General features: G+C 32.7%; 2 protein-coding genes and 1 long non-coding RNA gene across 11 annotated transcripts in view; 2 read left to right on the top strand and 1 right to left on the bottom strand.

The window, feature by feature from the left end:
* LOC135193399 (uncharacterized) overlaps positions 1-11,621 on the top strand; it is a 38,650-nt gene extending 27,029 nt beyond the window's left edge. Inside the window, exon 2 of the long non-coding RNA XR_010309214.1 lies at positions 11,527-11,621. This is a non-coding gene — a long non-coding RNA (uncharacterized LOC135193399). The remainder of the gene's footprint in view (positions 1-11,526) is intronic.
* Mmd (mind-meld) overlaps positions 1-19,173 on the top strand; it is a 497,564-nt gene that overhangs the window by 67,135 nt on the left and 411,256 nt on the right. The gene's annotated exons all lie outside the window — the stretch shown is intronic.
* Positions 5,646-6,814, bottom strand: LOC113404764 (uncharacterized). Its single transcript, XM_026645767.2, has one exon. It carries the CDS (start codon positions 6,797-6,799, stop codon positions 5,912-5,914), a length of 888 nt encoding a protein of 295 aa, XP_026501552.2. The 5' UTR covers positions 6,800-6,814; the 3' UTR covers positions 5,646-5,911.

The following is a 19,173-nucleotide window of genomic DNA, read 5'->3' as shown; positions in this document are numbered from 1 at the left end:
GCCGTTCTTTCTCCTAAAAAGTAAAGGATAAGAAATGGTTATTGTGGGTTATCCCTAAGAGATAGACATATACCATTGTACGTACTATGTGTTTATTTACGACATCACTTCAGAAACCTCTAAAATTATCAGTGTTTCTCTACTATATTGTGCATGTATTATACATATAAACCTTCCTCTTGAATCAATCTATGTATTAAAAAAAACCGCAATAAAATCAGCTGTGTAATTTTAAAGATCTAAGCATATATAGGGATAGATAGCGGTAAGCGACTTTGTTTTATACTATGTTATGATAATTCTGTGGGGTTTTTTACATATAAGCTTGTACTGTATATGATTTCTTTTAAATGTAGCTCCGACTAGAATGACGGACGGTTTCAAAAATCAAATCATTTCAGATCAATCAATCGGATGTCACGAATGAGTCATACACAGATTAGTAATGGATGGCAATCTGGTAATCTCCTCATTTTTGTTAATACACTGGTTCACTATTTATACCGAAACACCGAGCATCACTATTTGGTGCTAATGTTCAATAACAGTATAGATAAGTACCTATACTGTTATTAAGCATAGTATACGTCAACCGTTGTCTACTGGACAAACATTGTACGTAGGCGATATAATAGTGAATATGTGTCCAGGCAAACAGCGCTTGCGTCTGTTTAAAGAGAAAACCAAGTATCCCGCCACGCTTGTGATCCGATCGATAGATTTTTGACACGACGATTTAAATACACGAGCATGTAAACACTCTCCTAACCTAAACTTTGTACTGATTCTGAGAATTCTTAGTATAAAAATCCAATATATCATTGGACCTATCTGAGATTTAAACGCAAGACCTTAAAATGTTTATGAGGTATAAGATTACAGCCCTACGACATATCTTGAATATATATTTCTAGTAGAGTACCCCGATGAGATATAATTACAGAATACCTACTTCGGACACATAACGTTAAATAAATTCGGATTTTTATTTAAAGAATACCCTCCGCCAATTGCCCAGACTATCCGGGCATAAAAGCAGACGTATATTACATATTAACGGAGTGTATCCGTAGTAAGTAGCCAGACAGGACGTTGGGGTTCGAAAACATGGAACAACATCATAATACAGAAGCATATTTTGACGAAACCGACATCAGCAGAGTTAAAGATACTGTGAAACACGGACCATAGTTATATCAATCGTAAAGTTTTGGGAGCGTCTTAATATTTTTTTTATTATATAATAAAATAAAATAAACATCCCAGAGACTCAGTTCATTTAGAGGGATTTAAGAAAAAGCACATAATCTTGGGATCTGCAACCACTACCCCACTACGGGTATATCTTCGTAGATTTTTTTTTTTACTAAAGAATCGTAGCAATGCCCTATTTTATTATTAATATTCCTATTTACCCCACAAATTAAGCCTAAAGCTTTTGCTAGGGGGTAGACAAAAGCCCAAGGATTCAGAACCTACGGCTTTTTAAATCACAGGACAGACCGTAAAATATTGCGCTATTGATTTAGAAAGCTAATCATTCCTAGCTGTATTTTTACCTTGTTCATGCATGTAAACGCCGTGTGTGTTCACAGAAGTGAAGGATTAATTAATTTTTTTATTTTCTCGGTGTTAATTAATTTCTTAACATGAATAGCGCTAAAGTTCGTCTTAAGATTATATGAAATCATTTAACAAAATGTTGCAGCGCTGACGGTGGGGTTGGCGTGTAATTATGTTTTTGTTCTGTTTCGCATTGCGTTCGGGATTTAGTTTGCGGGACTAAAATATTAGAGGAGAGGTTTTATATTACACTTTTTTTTTGCTTTAGCTGCTACAATTTTTTATTTCTCTACCGCCAGCTTTGATTTCTCTTTTATACGTTTTGTGTGATGTACTAAATACATCTTCAGTTTATTTCAGCCATGAAATATGATAGCTCTTACTTACTCTCGAGTTTTGTGCATAATGAGATATTTTTTTAAGTTGCAGCATTCATTACTCTAGCAGACATATTTACATTGGTCATATAAAATACTTTTATATCAGAAAAAGCAATATAACATACCTACCTCTTATACTATAATATAATCTAATGACGATAAAACGACTCCGTCTTCGATATGGCGACCAGATATAAGGCCGAATATCTCGGGGTCCTGGATCAAATAAAATGTTATTAAGTTTTTCTATCGGTCACAACGTTTGGTTAGTAGAGGTGTGTACATACCCGTGCCTCTTAAAACACGTAAAGCCATTGCTGCGCGTGAAATCTTACCAGTCATGTCAGTGTTGCCGTCCCATCGGATATTGAGAAAGCACTTGTGTTTTCGCTAACATTTATATGCTAGACATCAACAAGACCAACGAACTATTTATTAAATTGAATGATCACGTCTTCAATTATCAAAGACGCAATCTCCTTTGATAATTTCAAATACTATATTTTAAAATGAATAAACGTCGGAATATAATACATGAAACGAATAAAGCCTTACCTAGTAAGCCTCTGTTATACTAATTAGAAACAAACATGTTACACATTGCTCTCATTAAACAAAATGCACTCTTAAAACTTAAGCCCAAGGTTTGAACATTTTAAAAATTGTAACATTTATAATAGCTTATACTAAATAGCTTCTCTTTTATCACAAATGCTTAAGGTCGAAATTTCTTTGAACATCTATTCCTCCGTCGGGTAGTGAGCGAATTTAGGTAGTAAAAAATTTACGACGCATCTTACAGTTGAGGGGGGATTCTATTTATGTGGCTGTTCAACGAAATATGATTTCTACATATTACACTTCGTAAACCACATTTATTGGATACAGTTCTTGAAGTTGAGGTGACGGAAACGACTTTCAGGTTATTTGAATTCCTCTCTTTATTAGAACACAAGGTGTTTTTCTAGCTGTGAGTACTTTTTAAGCAACTTGTTTACTTTCTATGATACAGACGGAAATTATTTGTCTGGCGTAATTTATAAATTGTAATCTACTTCTTTTCTCTGCCCTTGTTCCAAACTATTTGGCTACATGTGTTTTCCTTCTATTCTCCTATTCGTCACCAGATGTGTGAACGACGACAATCGAACGACATCCACGTCTGCTTAGTTTGAACTCTTCCCCACAAAAATGTGACGGTAAATCCGGCTGAAAGATTTTAAAACTAATAAATAATAAACAGTAAAATAAAAAATGTTGTTTTATACTTAGGTGTCGCGAGCGAGAGCGGGGAGGGTCATGACGTTTGCCGTCACGGTGTACGAGTGGATCGTTACGGTTGAGCCAATTGATATTTCACATTCGAAACTTTGCAAAATTAGGTTATTGACCTTATCGCGAACTATTATTTTTTATAACATTTGTAAAACCACCAAACCAAATATCTAGATTTTCTGTGCTATCTTTCTAGAGATCCGGTGATAAGTGAGTAGTCTTTATAATTGCTATCGCTCCTATCATCGCTTGAACTTTGAATATAGAGATAAGGTTTTACTATCCAGTCAGAATGCCAGCAAGTTTCTCGAGATAATATTTATTGATTGACAATTCATAGTCACTGATCATTTAGACGCGGTCCAGTGATTGGTACACATGGATTTTAATATTTCTAGGTATTTTTCGTTCCAGGTACCAGCACTACCGAATTTCATGATTCATTTTCTTTAATTGTTTTTTGTGACTTTTTTATTATTTTTGCCAGTTGTCTTGATTTTGTCATTGATTTCCCTGAGTTAATCTGAAGCTTAAATTGTAATATATTTTATTAATTTAATATAGCCAGGTTGGAAAATCGGCCACCTGTTGGTCAGTGGTTCTGTGAACAGCATCACCCATACCTTACATCGCCAAAGCGCTACCAACCTTGAGAACCAAGACCTCCCTTGTGCCTGTATACTGGCTAACTCACTCTTCAAATCGGAATAAAACGATGCTACCAAGACAATCTTAACTACCTTATTCAACTCGTTTCCCCCAAACAGAGGTATAGCGGGAGATCTCCGTTGACTACCGTCATCAGTGAATGTCTTTGAAGTTCTGATGCGCCACACTTCGTTAGAGTGTCGTGCGATATGTCCAGCAACCACACGTTCAGGTATAGTCAACCCTACCTGCCAAGTGAAACTACAATAAAATTCTCATAGACGTCCAGCCTTTTAACGCATTTATTTATTATTTACGTTTATTAATTCAGAATACAGTTTTAATAAATTAAATAAACTCGTATCAAGTAGGAGATTTTTCACTCCTTAATCCACTTTTTAAAAGATTAATTAAAGTTGAAACTATTTTCGAATTGAAATCTAGATTCTATTTTAAATAACAAGAAGAATTATAATCCAATTTTATTAGTACTGTTCTCTATATTTCTTATCTTATCGAAAAATCTTATTGTACGGACACAATTGTATCCATATGTAAAGTTATTATTATTATTACCAAGTAGTAATTATAGATAATTTAGTACTGGTATTGATATTTTTTATATTGATGTCATAATATAAAATAAACAAGTACGGCGCTTAAAATATTCTCACTGATAAGATACAATGTTACAAATACAAGAAATTCCTTTACATATTTTTTTACAGTACGAATTAAAATCACATTCATGATAATAATAATCCGTTTGATAGCTACGAATATATTTTGATAACCCAGTAAGAATTAGCACGTGATTGTTAATTTCTTAGTTTATTTACTTGGTAATATAGCTTGGTGCAAGCCAGTCTGGGTGGACATCACCCATTTATTCTAGTGCCAAACAGCAGTGTTAATATACGAAGGGTTAATATAGCTAGAGTACTTACAGGCATAAGGGACCTAACTTCTTAGTTCACAAGGTTTTTGCCGCATTGGTGATGACAGAAATTTCTGAATGTCTAGGTTGATGGTGACCGCTTACAATTAGGTTAATAATATTATTAAACTTTATACAAATAGCTTAGTACAAGATATTCACGCTGACTTAATAAAAAAATAATATATAAATTAATTAAAATACCTCATTAAAAGAAAATCTTATCAAATTTGTGACTTAAACTTAAACCTTGTATTGAAATACAATCGCATATTCCCTTATATGTTACACTCGCAAACACAGTTTACTCTCATAATCCCTTGAGACGGCAAATGTGATACGGCTGGAAAAAGTTCAAGCTCAGGACCAACGGCTATACTTGCTTGCACTATATCTAGACTCCGGGCTGTTACTAAGAATTAAGAAAACTCAATAACTTTAATCAGTCCGCCCTCGAGTTTGAATCCAAGAACTCAAGATCTCCGGCCTAATATCTAGATAAGAGACTTATTGTCAAGTTTCAAAGTAGGTTAGCAAATAGTTTGTTGACAGTATTACAGTTCTATTGTCTAATTTTAACTGCGATGCTGCAATTTTAAGTTATGTATTATCACAGTTTAAGCTGTTATGACATTACATGAAACATCAAAAGATTGATTTGAAGATGAATGTTATGATCAGTGCGAAACCGAATTGCGAAATTTTGGATTACAACGAAAATATATAAAATCAATCTTCTGATATAAATATAGTATATTTTTATGCTCATTTATATTCGTCATAGCTTACAGTGTTCGAGAATATAACTTCAAAGACAGCACTTGTGAATAAAACGCAAGGAATAACATAATATTCACATAAATTTATTACTAAAACGACTTCACAAAATAAATAGAGTAGATATTTAAGAAACCTAACACATCGGTGCGATAAAGCAGAAGCGACCGATAACCACAACGAAATGCACCGAGACACTGCACGGCTGCAGTGAAAATAGTTTAAAGTAGTGTAAAGCGAAAAGAAATGTGACCGTAGTGCGCACGTGAAACCCAAATTGCGGTCGTTTTTTTTTGTGTTCCTTTCTTAATGGCACTGGTGTTACAATTGTCTATACGGTTGTCACTTCGACATACGGATCACTGTTCCACTCAATCACACTGTAGTTACTCCACACAAAGTTTCCTTTTAATGTCAGTGGTGCTTCTAATGCAAGATACAGGATAGCTTTGGCCCCTTCCTCGTATGCTTTTGTCGATTTTCTATCTTCACGACTCGTAATGTTTCCTGGATTCACACAGTTTATGACCACGCCTCTACTTGACCATTCTCGGTGTTGCAGGAAAGTGACAGCGCTTAACGCGACTTTGCTGATAGCATGGGAATTCATTCCCCAACCTTCAGTTTTCTCCACACCCTTCCGAACTGCTTCTTCGTATTCCTGTATGACTGCAACTAATTCATCCTCTGTGAGCTTCGGATTACTCACTTTTTTCCTTATCGCTTCATTTTCGATAGTGGCTAAAAGTCCAGCCGGTCCAGAAACATTAACGACTCTTGCATTTTCTGTTAAAAGGGGATAAACGAGTTTTCCAAAATTTATATAACCATAGAAATTGACGCTCATCGTTCTTCTAACCTTTTCCGCGTGCGATAGATTCTTCTCCGTAGAAACATAATCTGTGTTATTTATCAACAGATCGATTCTCTCGTCCGAGTCTTGTATGTGATGTCGAAAATTTATAATACTCTTCGTGTATGTTACGTCCATTCGGAAATATTCAATGTTCGCGCCGGTCTTTTTCAAGTTTTCATAAATGTGGTAGCCGGCTGATTCATCTTCTGTTGTGAAATATACTTTTCCTTTGTAGACCCTGGTCAGTTTTTTCAATACATGGAAGCCTAGATTGCTGGCCGCTCCCACGACGACGGATACGTTATTCATAGCGGCTAAAATAATACTAGTGACAAATACGTCCTTATCGTTATCGGAGGCCATCGCATCCCGCGTGCTCTTATCAGCTAAATGTCAAGCGACTGCGTTGTTTGAGATAAGTTCTCGTTTGTGATATCGTGGAAATTCCTTCGAGTTTTTCATTTCGGATCGGATGATGCCTATGAAGTAAACACTCTCATCGGTGAAAATCTTTTTTATTTAAATTCAATTGTGTTTGTTATTTTTTTCATGTATATTTTTTTGTTATTATTCTAATGAAGATTATTCGTAAAATTAGAATATATTTCATGCGATTTTATAAAATATTAAATATTATGTTTCTAAAATATGTTATTTTATATAGATAAGATTCCAAATGTTGTCAATTTAATCGGCAGTCATCATTAGCGTTAGATAACGGTAATGACGACTGCCGATTAAATTCTACATAGATATGTTGTTGTATAATAATTAAATTATCGAATTTTACAACCGTATTGCGCAAGTTCCTAAAAGGTCAGATGTATGATTTTATATCATATCATTTTAAATAAGTGCTTTCGATATTGTATAAATAACTTCGTAAATATTTTTGTGTTTTTTTCTACGTTATAAAATGTTATCTATACTCATATTTGAAATGCGAAAGTAACTCTTTTTCTCTGTATATTTGTTTGTTACTCTTTCTTGGCCAAATCACTAAACCAAATTTAGCGAAATTTGGTATGAAGGAAGCTTGAACCCAAACGAAGAACATAAAGGCTTAAAGGTTTTTACACCTGATGAGCAACTTATTAAAGTCACAGCCGCGGCGACATATTACATATATATGTTTAGGTAACCAAATATACTTTTATGAGTACTTTTGATGTGTCCTGCGATACCGGTATAAATATGTTTAAATTACATACAACTTCTTAGTTCATAAGAATCAGCAATTATTCAATTCAAGATTTCAAGAATTCATGAATTATGAAAGTATGTGTCTTGTGATAGTAGGTTTTGCTGATGAGATTAGTAGGTGGTAGATGTATGAGACTTTATATTTCTAATATATAAAAGCTATGCTATATAAAAGCTAAGCTATTTTCTGATACGTACAGATAACTTGAGTTTATACATTTTCTTCTTCTTCTGATTCTGTCGTTCTTTTCAAGTTTGAGGAATATCTAACTTGAGCTAAAACTAAAAAATGTCGAATTGATATCACTTTTTTTTAAGTAGACGTAACCATCTTTTTTTTATAAATATATATGAGTTTACAAATGACTATAATTAAATATTATTTTTAGCCAAGTACTCTATTTACATGTGGTTTGGCAATTTACAAAAAGTGAAACTTATTATCCTTTATGGGCTATTTACATAACCTGTGTTAAGGATAATTAAATCTTTATTACTTATCTCAATCTTTGGTTATTTATATGTTTTAATAGACTGCAAAAGCTGAGACCGCGTCTTAAAAAAAATGTAGTTAACTATTGGCCTCTGAGTAAACGCACTTTAGTAAACTAGTACGACGTTTAGCGTCTCAAGTGAAGGTGTCACTCACATTAAGATAATACGGTTGGCTCGTTTGTTGACCCAGTGTTTAAAACACCACTGAATTTTCATGTAATTAATTTGTGTTTATAATTATTCATATCGTGCTCGACGGAAGGAAAATAACGCGAGGAAACCTGCATGTGTCTAATTTCAACGAAATTCTGCCACATGTGTATCCACCGTTACCATGTGTAACCCGCATTGGAGCAGCGTGGTGGAATATACTTTAAACCTTCTCCTCAAAGGGAGAGGAGGCCTTAGCCCAGCAGTGGGAAATTTACTGGCTGTTAATGTATGTATGTTTGTTTGTTTCGGTCCATTTTTAGTGTGACACATTGTCTAGGTATAAATCATAGATTGTTAAATTATATAAAACCACTGGCAACAATTATACTCAAATATGTATAAAATTATATTTCAATGTTTCCATATTATTAAAAAAGACCTTATTTATTCACAGGCTTTTATTTAAATATGTATATATGTATGATTGTACTCCGATTCCATTTATCTTCTGCAAGTAGAGCTCTTCAAAGAGTCTTATAAATATTTATTGCTTTAGATATACCTATATATCGAGACTGCGTTCGCTTTCTGAGTTCGTCTTCAATTTATTTTTATGTATTACATTTTTTAATGGTTTTAAAAGAAGCTGCTCTTTTGCGTTGATGAAAAAAAATTAGATTGGATTTACAAATGTAAGATTTATTTACATTATACTAGGTTTGTCATTTATTAAATTTTTTTTTTCTATAGAATACAATATACAATATGTCAGTGGTATGATAGATTAATTGCGTCAACGTTATTATTTACTATGTTCGGGGTCGACGCGTTCTATTTTTAAATGTATATCTTCATCTATTTTGTACCTTGTAGTAGTGTGTGTCAAGACTGACATAAGTGTGAGTTGGTAGTTTTTTTGCAACTGAATTTAAACCAAACTTACATTTTGCTAAGAAAGGTTTTTTAAATTATTAATCAACATTATTTATTTTATGGTTTAACATCTATAGAAAGTTGAAAGTGTACACTCTCGTGTCTCGGAAAGCGCGCAACGATGTTGGTCTTGAGCTTGAAGTCTTTTCGGTCATGTCGAATTTGCCATCGGATTCTGAGTGTAAGGGAACAGAGAGTGTAACTGTGTTTGTCTCTGTTGTTTATATATATAATATCTCAGCTTCAGGTGAGGTATATTTTGAAATGGTAAACTCAACAACGACTCCATCGATTTCTTGCGGGGCGACGCAAGTGTTCCCGTTTCAGTCTAAAAAAACTCAAACGATTTCTGGGCGCGTCTCCACTATTTCATAAAAGAGTAATCTTTTGAAATTTTCTATTTTTTGAAGTACAATAATCCATTGACGCTGCAACATTGTTCATGCTTTTCTTGAAAGGAAACGGCCGTAGTTTTATTGCAATGAAAAATTATACAAAGAACACGCTGGTCTAGGAGCTGACGGTATTTATATATAAGAGAAAATAACTACGCATTCTGCTTTGTGAGCTTGAAATATATTTTTTTTTGTGAACGGACTACAATTACTTGTAAACGGGGTTTCGTTTTTTTAATATTATAATCTTTGCAGTTTAATTGATATATCTGAAACTTGATATCTTGCATAAAAGAGAAAAGGAATGAACTAGAATTTTAAGGAATACTTTATTATTTTTGTTTTGTGTTTACATGAATTATAAATACTGTAAGCCCTGTAGCCATAGAAGTTATATCACTATATTTCTCGCATACCAAAAAAAAAAAAAACATAAAATTCAATACATAAAAATCCGTGAGGAAGTCACGGAATATAACATACATATGTAGGAAATATTTGTGTAACATGTGTTATTTATATAACATTCTTAGTTTATTATTATACCTAAATAAATAATATTTTTTTACTTCGTGTTCTAAAATCAATAGATATCGTGTTTTATCGGACTACAGATGAATGGTTCAGGCAGTGTGACGGATATATATACATATTTACTATTTTTGTAAATAATAAATAATAAAAAAATAAAGTCTTTTTATAAACATAATGTGCCATAGTGTATTAAACATTTCTCTTATATAAAAATATGATATTTTGGCAACATAATACACATTGCGAATACGATACTCATTTTTAACCCAAAACAATATTTTTTATTATTTCTTTTAAGTATAGCAATATTTACCAATTAAACAATCTATTGACCATACTACTGCAAAATATAACTCCTTACACTGTTGGTCCCATCAAGTGATGTTATGTATTTAGTGTCTATTTTTTATATACTTTACACTGGCTCAATCATATTTGAAACTATAAATATGAAATATTAATATTTTGCCGTAGAACAATTCAGGAACAGGTGATACCTAGGTGGGTATGCACCCTACCACCGCTAAAACGACGAACTATTAAAAGAGAAGAAGCATGCTTTAAATAATATTTATCCTGGTAAATGACGTCACAATCTTGAACTTTATGGTGTAATTCCTAATTTGATGATAAATTATTAATAATCGACTTCCAGTATTCATAAAGTACTAAGCAATTTGAAGAGAATTTATAATGTACTTATGTTTAGTTTTTCATTATTCAATTGCAAGCACAGTATAAGTTATGCGTTTGGCACTCACACCTATAAAAAGGTTCCGTTAATACTAAAATCCTTTCAACCAAAGTTCAAAATTGATCGATTATTCTATTATAATTATGCTCAAGACTGCTTACGTTATAAAGTTTGCTATGATCAGACGAAGTTTGCTTTAAATAAGGTATTGCTTGCGTTTAAGGCTTCTAAATATCAAATTTTGTTGTTACTAAGTAAGTAAGTATATAATTTTAGTTATTGTTATATATCTATAGAAATTGTGCTATCACGATTCTTTATTTAAGATTATCTTTAAGGGATTAGTACATCCTAAATTGATAAAATTAATGTTTATCGAACTTTAATTTCATGTTTTGCAATAAAGACTTTTTCTTTATTTTTCTGTTTTATCTTAATAAAATAATAATCTTTTTTTTAATGTTGGCGGACGAGCAAATTAAAATATAATGGATATAATGCTTAATTAATTACCATTTATTAATAAATAATACATAAGATATATAACTATAGATATATCATAATCATCAGAAGACTATAGTGCCGGTGGTATTTATTAATAATATCATTATTATAAAAAGTTATTAAAAAAACAACACTAACGCATACGTTTTATTATGTCCCATAACATCTTAGTTCCCAAGGTTGGTAGCGCATTGGTGATGTAAGGAATAGTTAATATTTCTTACAGCGTCATTGTCTATGGGCGGTGGTGACCACTTACAATGAGTTGGCCCATTTGCTCGTCCGCTTTCCTACATAAAAAAAAGCTTTTATTTGACACCTAAGATGTACCCCAGGACTGTATGTAATACGGGTTTATAAGTTACCCTAGGCAGTGTTTGATCAGTGCGAATCCTGTTAGTATTAGACATGCAGCCTACGAAGTTGATTAAAAGATACTATTAATAATTTCAGTAATTAAAATCAATTCAATATTTTACTAAAATAGCTATAATAATTGTTTGTCCATATTTACTAGCTTTTAAATTAAAACAGATTGTTCGAAATTGTAATTAAATATTCGTATCCAAATCTTGGAAACTATCATTGCTAAAAATATCACCTTAACATATAAAGCATGTAGGCTAAAGAATACTTTTAGCATACGTGGGGACCGAATCCGGAACAGCTCACGCCATTACAATAACTGCGCTAACCGGTCGTCAGAAATTTGTCGTAAAAAAATTATTTCCAGGAATCAACTCTTTGCAAATCGTGGCACGAATATATTATTGCTAGCAGTCCTTTGATAGCGGGGAAAATAAAGTGACGTGTATGTATAAGGTTAAAAAAATACACTCGAAGCGATCTGTACGAGCAGTTGGAATGACATTGGCCAAATGTTTGTTACGTTGGCTACGTTGGTTATACTGTATGATTTGAGCATTGGTGATTTTTCGGTCGCAAACAGAGCTGGAGATGAAAACAGGCGAATTAAATATGTTCTTGTTGCATTGGATTTTCATAGCCCATAGCTAACATGGATGATTTTCAGCGTGTTAAAGTATTGCCAAAAAATTCGAATTTCGAATTATTTGCACTGATTCGGACCATCACCATTCACCATTGAGTGAGCCAATATTCTTAAAAGGGATAAAACATTTAAGAGCTCAATATTGGAGCGCATTGATATTGTTAAGAGTAGTTTATACTTTTTACAGTACCAGACTCTATGAGCGGTTGAGACTTGACTCTTCCAGAAATAAATAAATTAAAAAAAAAAGATTATACGATATTTATGTCTAATAACGTTAGTCGTATGTTAAAGGTATCGATAACGTTTAAGTAACGCTGATAATCGTTTTATATTATCGACCATTTGATTTCCGATTCTGGCCTAGTTTTGTATAGCCCATTAGCAGATGTGATAATTCTAAATTCAACTCAATGTAATGTTTATACCAACATATTATTTAGACTGTACACTCTAGGGCGGCTGGAAAGAAATAAAGATAAGCTTTCCTTTGTAATACATACGTTTTCATGTTTAATATTCTTAAGAACATCATACGATTGAAAAACAAAATAAAACCATAACTTGAATAATTTCATTGTTACTCATAAACTTATATAAATATATCGTGTATGGTTTCGATCGATATAACTTAAAATTTTATAGTATGATTATATTTCCCTTTATAATATAAGGCTAGAACTCCGGTAGATTCCATGTTCGTGGCGGATTGATTTTTCTAGTAACACAACACTGAGCGGAGCAGGCATTAATCAAGTCATGGAACTGGGAAGATGTATAATTCACGTGCAAAGTACGATATTGTTCCGCAAGGAACGGCTTATCTTTGAACAAACATTAATTTTAACGAGCACAGCTCAATGGGGACTTGAGATATTGTAGGTTATATAGGAAACCGTTGCGATCGAATACGTTCTGAGAACTACATTTTGCGTAGCGTCGTTGCCTACAGGGCAAGCTTTAATTATTAATCAATCTAGACGATATTCCTAATATTTCTTTTATCATATTTGTAAGTCGCATGGAATTCAATTTGATAAGTTCTAACCTTCATAATTCTGGCGAAACTGTAAATAACGTAATTCTACTTTAAGGAACGAAACGAATAACTGCTAAAATAAATTCGAGGAGCCAACATGCTATATCTACTGGGCGTTGAAGATTATACAAGTTATACACTTTATTTAGACATTTTTTCGATAAGAGATGGTATCTGTGTCCAATGAAAGTTTTATAGGCTGTTTTACTTAACGTTATAGTTGAACAAATACATTTAATTGTATATATAATAAAATGGTCAATATTTAACAATTAATAAGCAATCTATACTAAAATTTTAAAGGGATAACATCCAGAGCTATTGACGTAATTCTAAAATTGTTTTCACTGATAGAAAGTTCAATTATTTTTCAATGCTATAGGGTATAAAATATATTAATATAATGTAATATTCTTTATTAATAAATTGCACGCGTGCAAAATCGGAGTTCATCCTTATTATTGCATATTTTAATAATCAAAATATTTAAGCATGCGTTCTTAATGTTGAACTAGATTAATCAGTATAACCTGACAATATTCAGAAGTCGACAGCGCTATCTCCTACCCATATACAATGTCATCTTATTAGCTATTCCATACACTGTCAATACCCAAACAGATACGGGATTTTAGACGTTATATTCACTATGCTTGTGGCTAGAGTTCCTTGTGTCTGTATTTGAATTCTCGCCGTCAATGACAACACACAGCGATTCAAAACATTATGTATGGCAATTGAATAACAAGAGGTGAATCAAAACGAACCAAGTAACGCACCACTGGAAGTGAAATCGATAGGAGCGAAGATTTCAAATAAGCAGACGTTAGTCAATTTAAGTGTTTATGCTTGCAATATACTTGTGTATAAAAAAAGTAAAATGCTATTGTAACAATTATTAGTTACGAGTATACCAACCAGGCACATCAAACTGCTAAGCTCATTAAAAATATTAACTTTCTATAAAACTAAAAATATTAAATTTCTATAAAAAAAAAACAAAATGTATATATAAATCTAGCAATTGAGTTCAACAAGGGCACGGTGAAGACAGAATGAAACAATATAATAAAAACAATTTAAAAAACGAATTAAAAAAAAACAAAAACAAATATACAATTCAGTCGTAATTTTCAAATTAAATTTTGTTTACTTTAAATATTTTCACGGCTACTGTTGTGATATGTGTTATTTTGTATAGTATTGTATGTGTGATAACTTTCAGTTGTGTAGATAACGTCTTTAGGTATATACGTATATCGATATAGACTCGTAAATGTTGGGTCATTATCCCTTGGTTGGGAAAGAGCCATCATTTAATATTATTACTGTTATTATCAGCTGTGATAAAACGGTTCAATCGGTAACTATAACCATCCTTGTAATGTTCGCAATGAGGTCTTGCCTTTTAAATTTACTACGAATAGTTTCTTCGCGCTTTGTTAAACTGGTTGATATAAAAAAAATATGAAGATACTTTTTTAGTTTCCGAATAGTTTTTTTAGTATTTTGTAATACTTATGTAAGAGACAGTCGTCAGTCCGTTGTCTTCAAATACGGCAATTATTCACTTTCTATAAAAGCACTTGACTGTCCCGATGGTTGGAATGGATGGTTGGTGGTAAATCCTGAAATCCTAAATTCAAATGCCGAATTAAGTCAAAAAAATGCTATTAAGTTTTACAATCGATTATATCACAGCAGCATTCTGCAGTCTAGAAATTAGCTGTGTTTACATTCCAGTGCTTCAGAAAGTAAATAAAGCAGTTGGTCTTTCACCTGTACTCTTCGCTCGTGTTGGATTTCCTTCTCATCGGATTTTCAGACAAAGGGAATGGAAATTGCACTTGCTTGTGGGCTGTGTGTGATATGTCTCGTTTAGACTTCCTAAAGAATGGTTACAATTACCAAAGTCGTCAGGAGAACATTTTATAAGTACATTGAAAATTACAACCAGAATATTTCTAGCTAAATAATTTAAGGCCGACAACCTATCTTTTCTATTTTATAAAATACATAACTACCCGCCCCGGCTTTGTCTGGGTGAAATAAGACGCCACCTATCAAGTCCAATCCAAACCATCCAAGGATGTAAAGATATCTTATCGGAATCCGCCAAATTATTTTAAAAGAGTTCAATTACATACACACATGCAGAAAAATTTGTAGAAAAAAAAATACTTTTAAGAAAAGTCCAATTAAATACAAAAGTATTGATGTACATAAATATATAGTTTACATGAGACATTCAAGATGTCGGTTCGGCAACATGTCAGTGGAAAGTATTTTGCGGAGACAAAGTATTTATTGTGGCTCGACTATTGGGTTCTTCTTTGATATTTTTCTAATTTTCCACACAAATACACATGTAATACGGGCATCTCATGGGAGTAAATACTTGACCATTGGCATTCAGTTCGATTGAAGTAAACTGCTTTGTGTCTTGCACTGGTTGAATTAAGAGACAAAAATTAGCAAATAAAAATGTATAAATATTATATTCCTGACTTCATCGGCTACGGGGCCCAGATCGAAGCCCTTCATCGTGACACTTGTCAACTTACTTGGTGGTAGGTCTTTCGGAAAGCCCGCCTGGGCAGCTACCATCCAATCATCATTTAATGTAGCGCCAAGCATCAATACTAATTACTGTTATGTTATTGGCATTGGTTATTTAAGAAATGGTTAAAACTTCATGTAGTGCCAATTCCTTCGGGCATTTGCTACCTTATCATACAATATCATAAAACAAAACTAAAAACAAAAATGAGATAATTAACTAAGACAAAACCATTACGAAAGTTGATACAGGTTACCAATATATAAGTCTTCAAACATTTACAATAATAATCAGTCGATGCTAGCCTTAGAAAGTATTTAAATGCAAGCTAATTAAATCTGTAATATAAATAAATATGTTAAATGAACCAATTGACGAATAATCTAGTTTTTTCCTGTTGTTCCCTGTTGTTAAAATCTTATCGTACAATTTAATGGTTTTTGGAATTGTTTGTTATATTAGAATATTTATAATGTTAAAAATGTAAATTGAAGCTCGGCGCTGTTAAATTTGTAGCATTTTTTCCTTAGTTTGCCCACATATTCTTCATATTGGAACGTTTCGGATCAAAGAATGACTCTGTGTGTACTGCACCGACAGCTATAAAGGATATTGGTACATTGCTATTATCTTCACGCTCGGCTTGCCCACCTGAATCGGTTTTAGTGTTCATTGAGATCCTGGAAGAATTGGATTCGATACTTTTGTACATCATTCTATATTTCCTTTATAAGCTCTCTGTAAAATATAGAAGAAATGCATGTACACGTCTTGTACGTTAACGGCCTCACAAATGTATGGCGGATAAATACACACTGGTTGCAACATCGCACAAAGAGCTTCGTTCTTTATACCGACGAAAACGAAGATGCGATTGAGATACTAGTGAAGAGAGTATAAATGGCGGCTGCTTAAGAACTTCTGACTTTAAGGTGCAAAAAACGTCCATTGTAGATATGAGATATGATCTGATAATGAACAGGCTGGTCGACTACCATCCAGATTAATAGCCTTTCAAGGACACAATCCGTGTCGATGAATGTCGCCTGGAAGCTACTCCTAAAAAATAATCTTAAAACATAAATAATGTTGCTGCTGCTCATTAACAATTAGATGTTTGAAAGAAGACAAAGTATAGTAGTAAAACTAATTGTATAGCGTGTCCATGTTTATGTATATATATTTGTGTTTGTGTGTATGCAAGTTTATTTAAACTAATTTATTGAAATAATGATACATCACGATTAAATAATGATAAACATGATCACTACACATCAAGACAATTCAAATTTGATTTTTACATATCATGTAATTCGTTGAACGAAGTGAAAATAAAAAAGGCCACGTTAATTCAATTTCCTTCGTTGTCTAGTAGCTTTTAATTGTGCTTAGAGGACAGATAATTTAACCAATGTCACGTAGTAGAGTACACGAAAGAGATTGATCGGCGCGGTCGAGATTACATCATCAATTTAATTCCAGAAGCAGACAGAATAGTGGCAATTATTGTTAAGAAGTGTTTATTCCCAATTTCGCATTTCATAAGCAGAAATCTTAAAGGTCAATTCCTTTATTTCTGACTTCAAAATGATGAACTTTCATACAAATTTTTATTCATACGATATTATTATAAATGGTAATGTTAACCTTATGTACTTGTCCAATGGTCGTGTGTTCTATCATTTAGTCATTTATAAAGTATCATAGTTCTACGCTTATAAATTAATTTTTATATTCCTGAATTTTACAGATTTCACATTGTAACTTTGTATAATATTTTGTAAAAAAAAAACAACATAGTTATATTTAATTTTGAAGATTGAACAGTTATTGATGTTATATGAATATTTTAACTATTTTTTTTTCAATAAAATTTAATGAGCAAAACGTTTTTACATATTCAGATTTGATAAAACGAACAGCATACATATTAAAAATAAACTGATATTGCATATTGTAAGTTATTAACGAAATACGTTGTTTCTTTCACTCATATAATATCATATTATATATGTAAATACGTAACAATTATTCACAAAACAATTATTTGCATGATTGTAGACGAATAAAAGTTGTACCGCGAGTGCGTTATTTTACCCTCTCCGATCCGTGCCGAAGACGGCCATCACAGTGGTTTAAGTTCCATGTGTGTAAAAAAAACAGCATCACAATATAGTAAGTAGATGGCAACCAGATGAGTTGTTTCCAAGCTCTACCAGCTATTATTTGCTTGCATCGATCAAGAGATTTAAAATAAATCGATAGTCAACAGAAACGCTAAGCGAATACATCAAAATTGATTAAGTCTGGCTATAAAAGCTCTCATGGGAAGTCTTACGGGTGTTAGCGTATTACCAGACTAATCGATCGTTTAATTACAGTTTATGATTATGGGTAGATCCAGTTAATAGTTTGGTTAGATGTGTTGTCTTTTAATTAAGAACAGCTTATGTTATTGTATTTGATTGAAGGCATAAAACGTTTTGTAAGTAATTAAAAATGTCCATTTGAGGGTGAAGCGAGTTAGTTTGATAGTTTTGGTTCGACAACTATTTATTACATTACGTACTTAACATATATTGATATAATATTTGTATATAAAGGATAAACCTGGGATAGGAGGATATTTTATGAATCTATAGTTATGTGTCATTGACCTTAATCTTAAAACTTAAACTTAAACTTATGATCTCTGACGCTCGGAAAGATTACAGTTATTACACAAAAACAACGTCATATGAATCCTATCAGTACAGTTCAACATACAGACAGACAGAGATTACTTTCGCATTTATAATATTTTTCGGATATTCTAATGCAACCTTTAGTATTGCTATATATAAAACATTCTCGCTTGCTTCAATCTTGCTTGTATCAATTCTTCACGTAAAACTTGAAAACAGTGAGTTACGATCGACGCGACGGTTACATTGAAAAACTCCACGTGTACCCGCTATCAGCCAATTTTACCACACAAAGACGAAAATAGAACAAAATGAAACTCGTAATCGCGTTGTCTCTCGGTCATCTGTTCTGAACTGCTCGGACGTGCGTTCCGTATGTTTGGGCCATTCGTCATCTCCACGCCAGCGTGCAAGTGTACTACATAACGGATGGACGTAAATCCACATAACCTTTGAATCGTGAGAATTGTTGAATTATATTCTTAAGTATATAGTTTATTATTGTGGAAGAGATACTTTCAGTTCGTCTGG

Source organism: Vanessa tameamea, chromosome 8 (assembly GCF_037043105.1).
Source record: "Vanessa tameamea isolate UH-Manoa-2023 chromosome 8, ilVanTame1 primary haplotype, whole genome shotgun sequence".
Taxonomy (NCBI): domain Eukaryota; kingdom Metazoa; phylum Arthropoda; class Insecta; order Lepidoptera; family Nymphalidae; genus Vanessa; species Vanessa tameamea.
The sequence above is the reverse complement of the archived record's forward strand: the minus strand, read 5'-3'. Positions and strand labels throughout refer to the sequence as shown.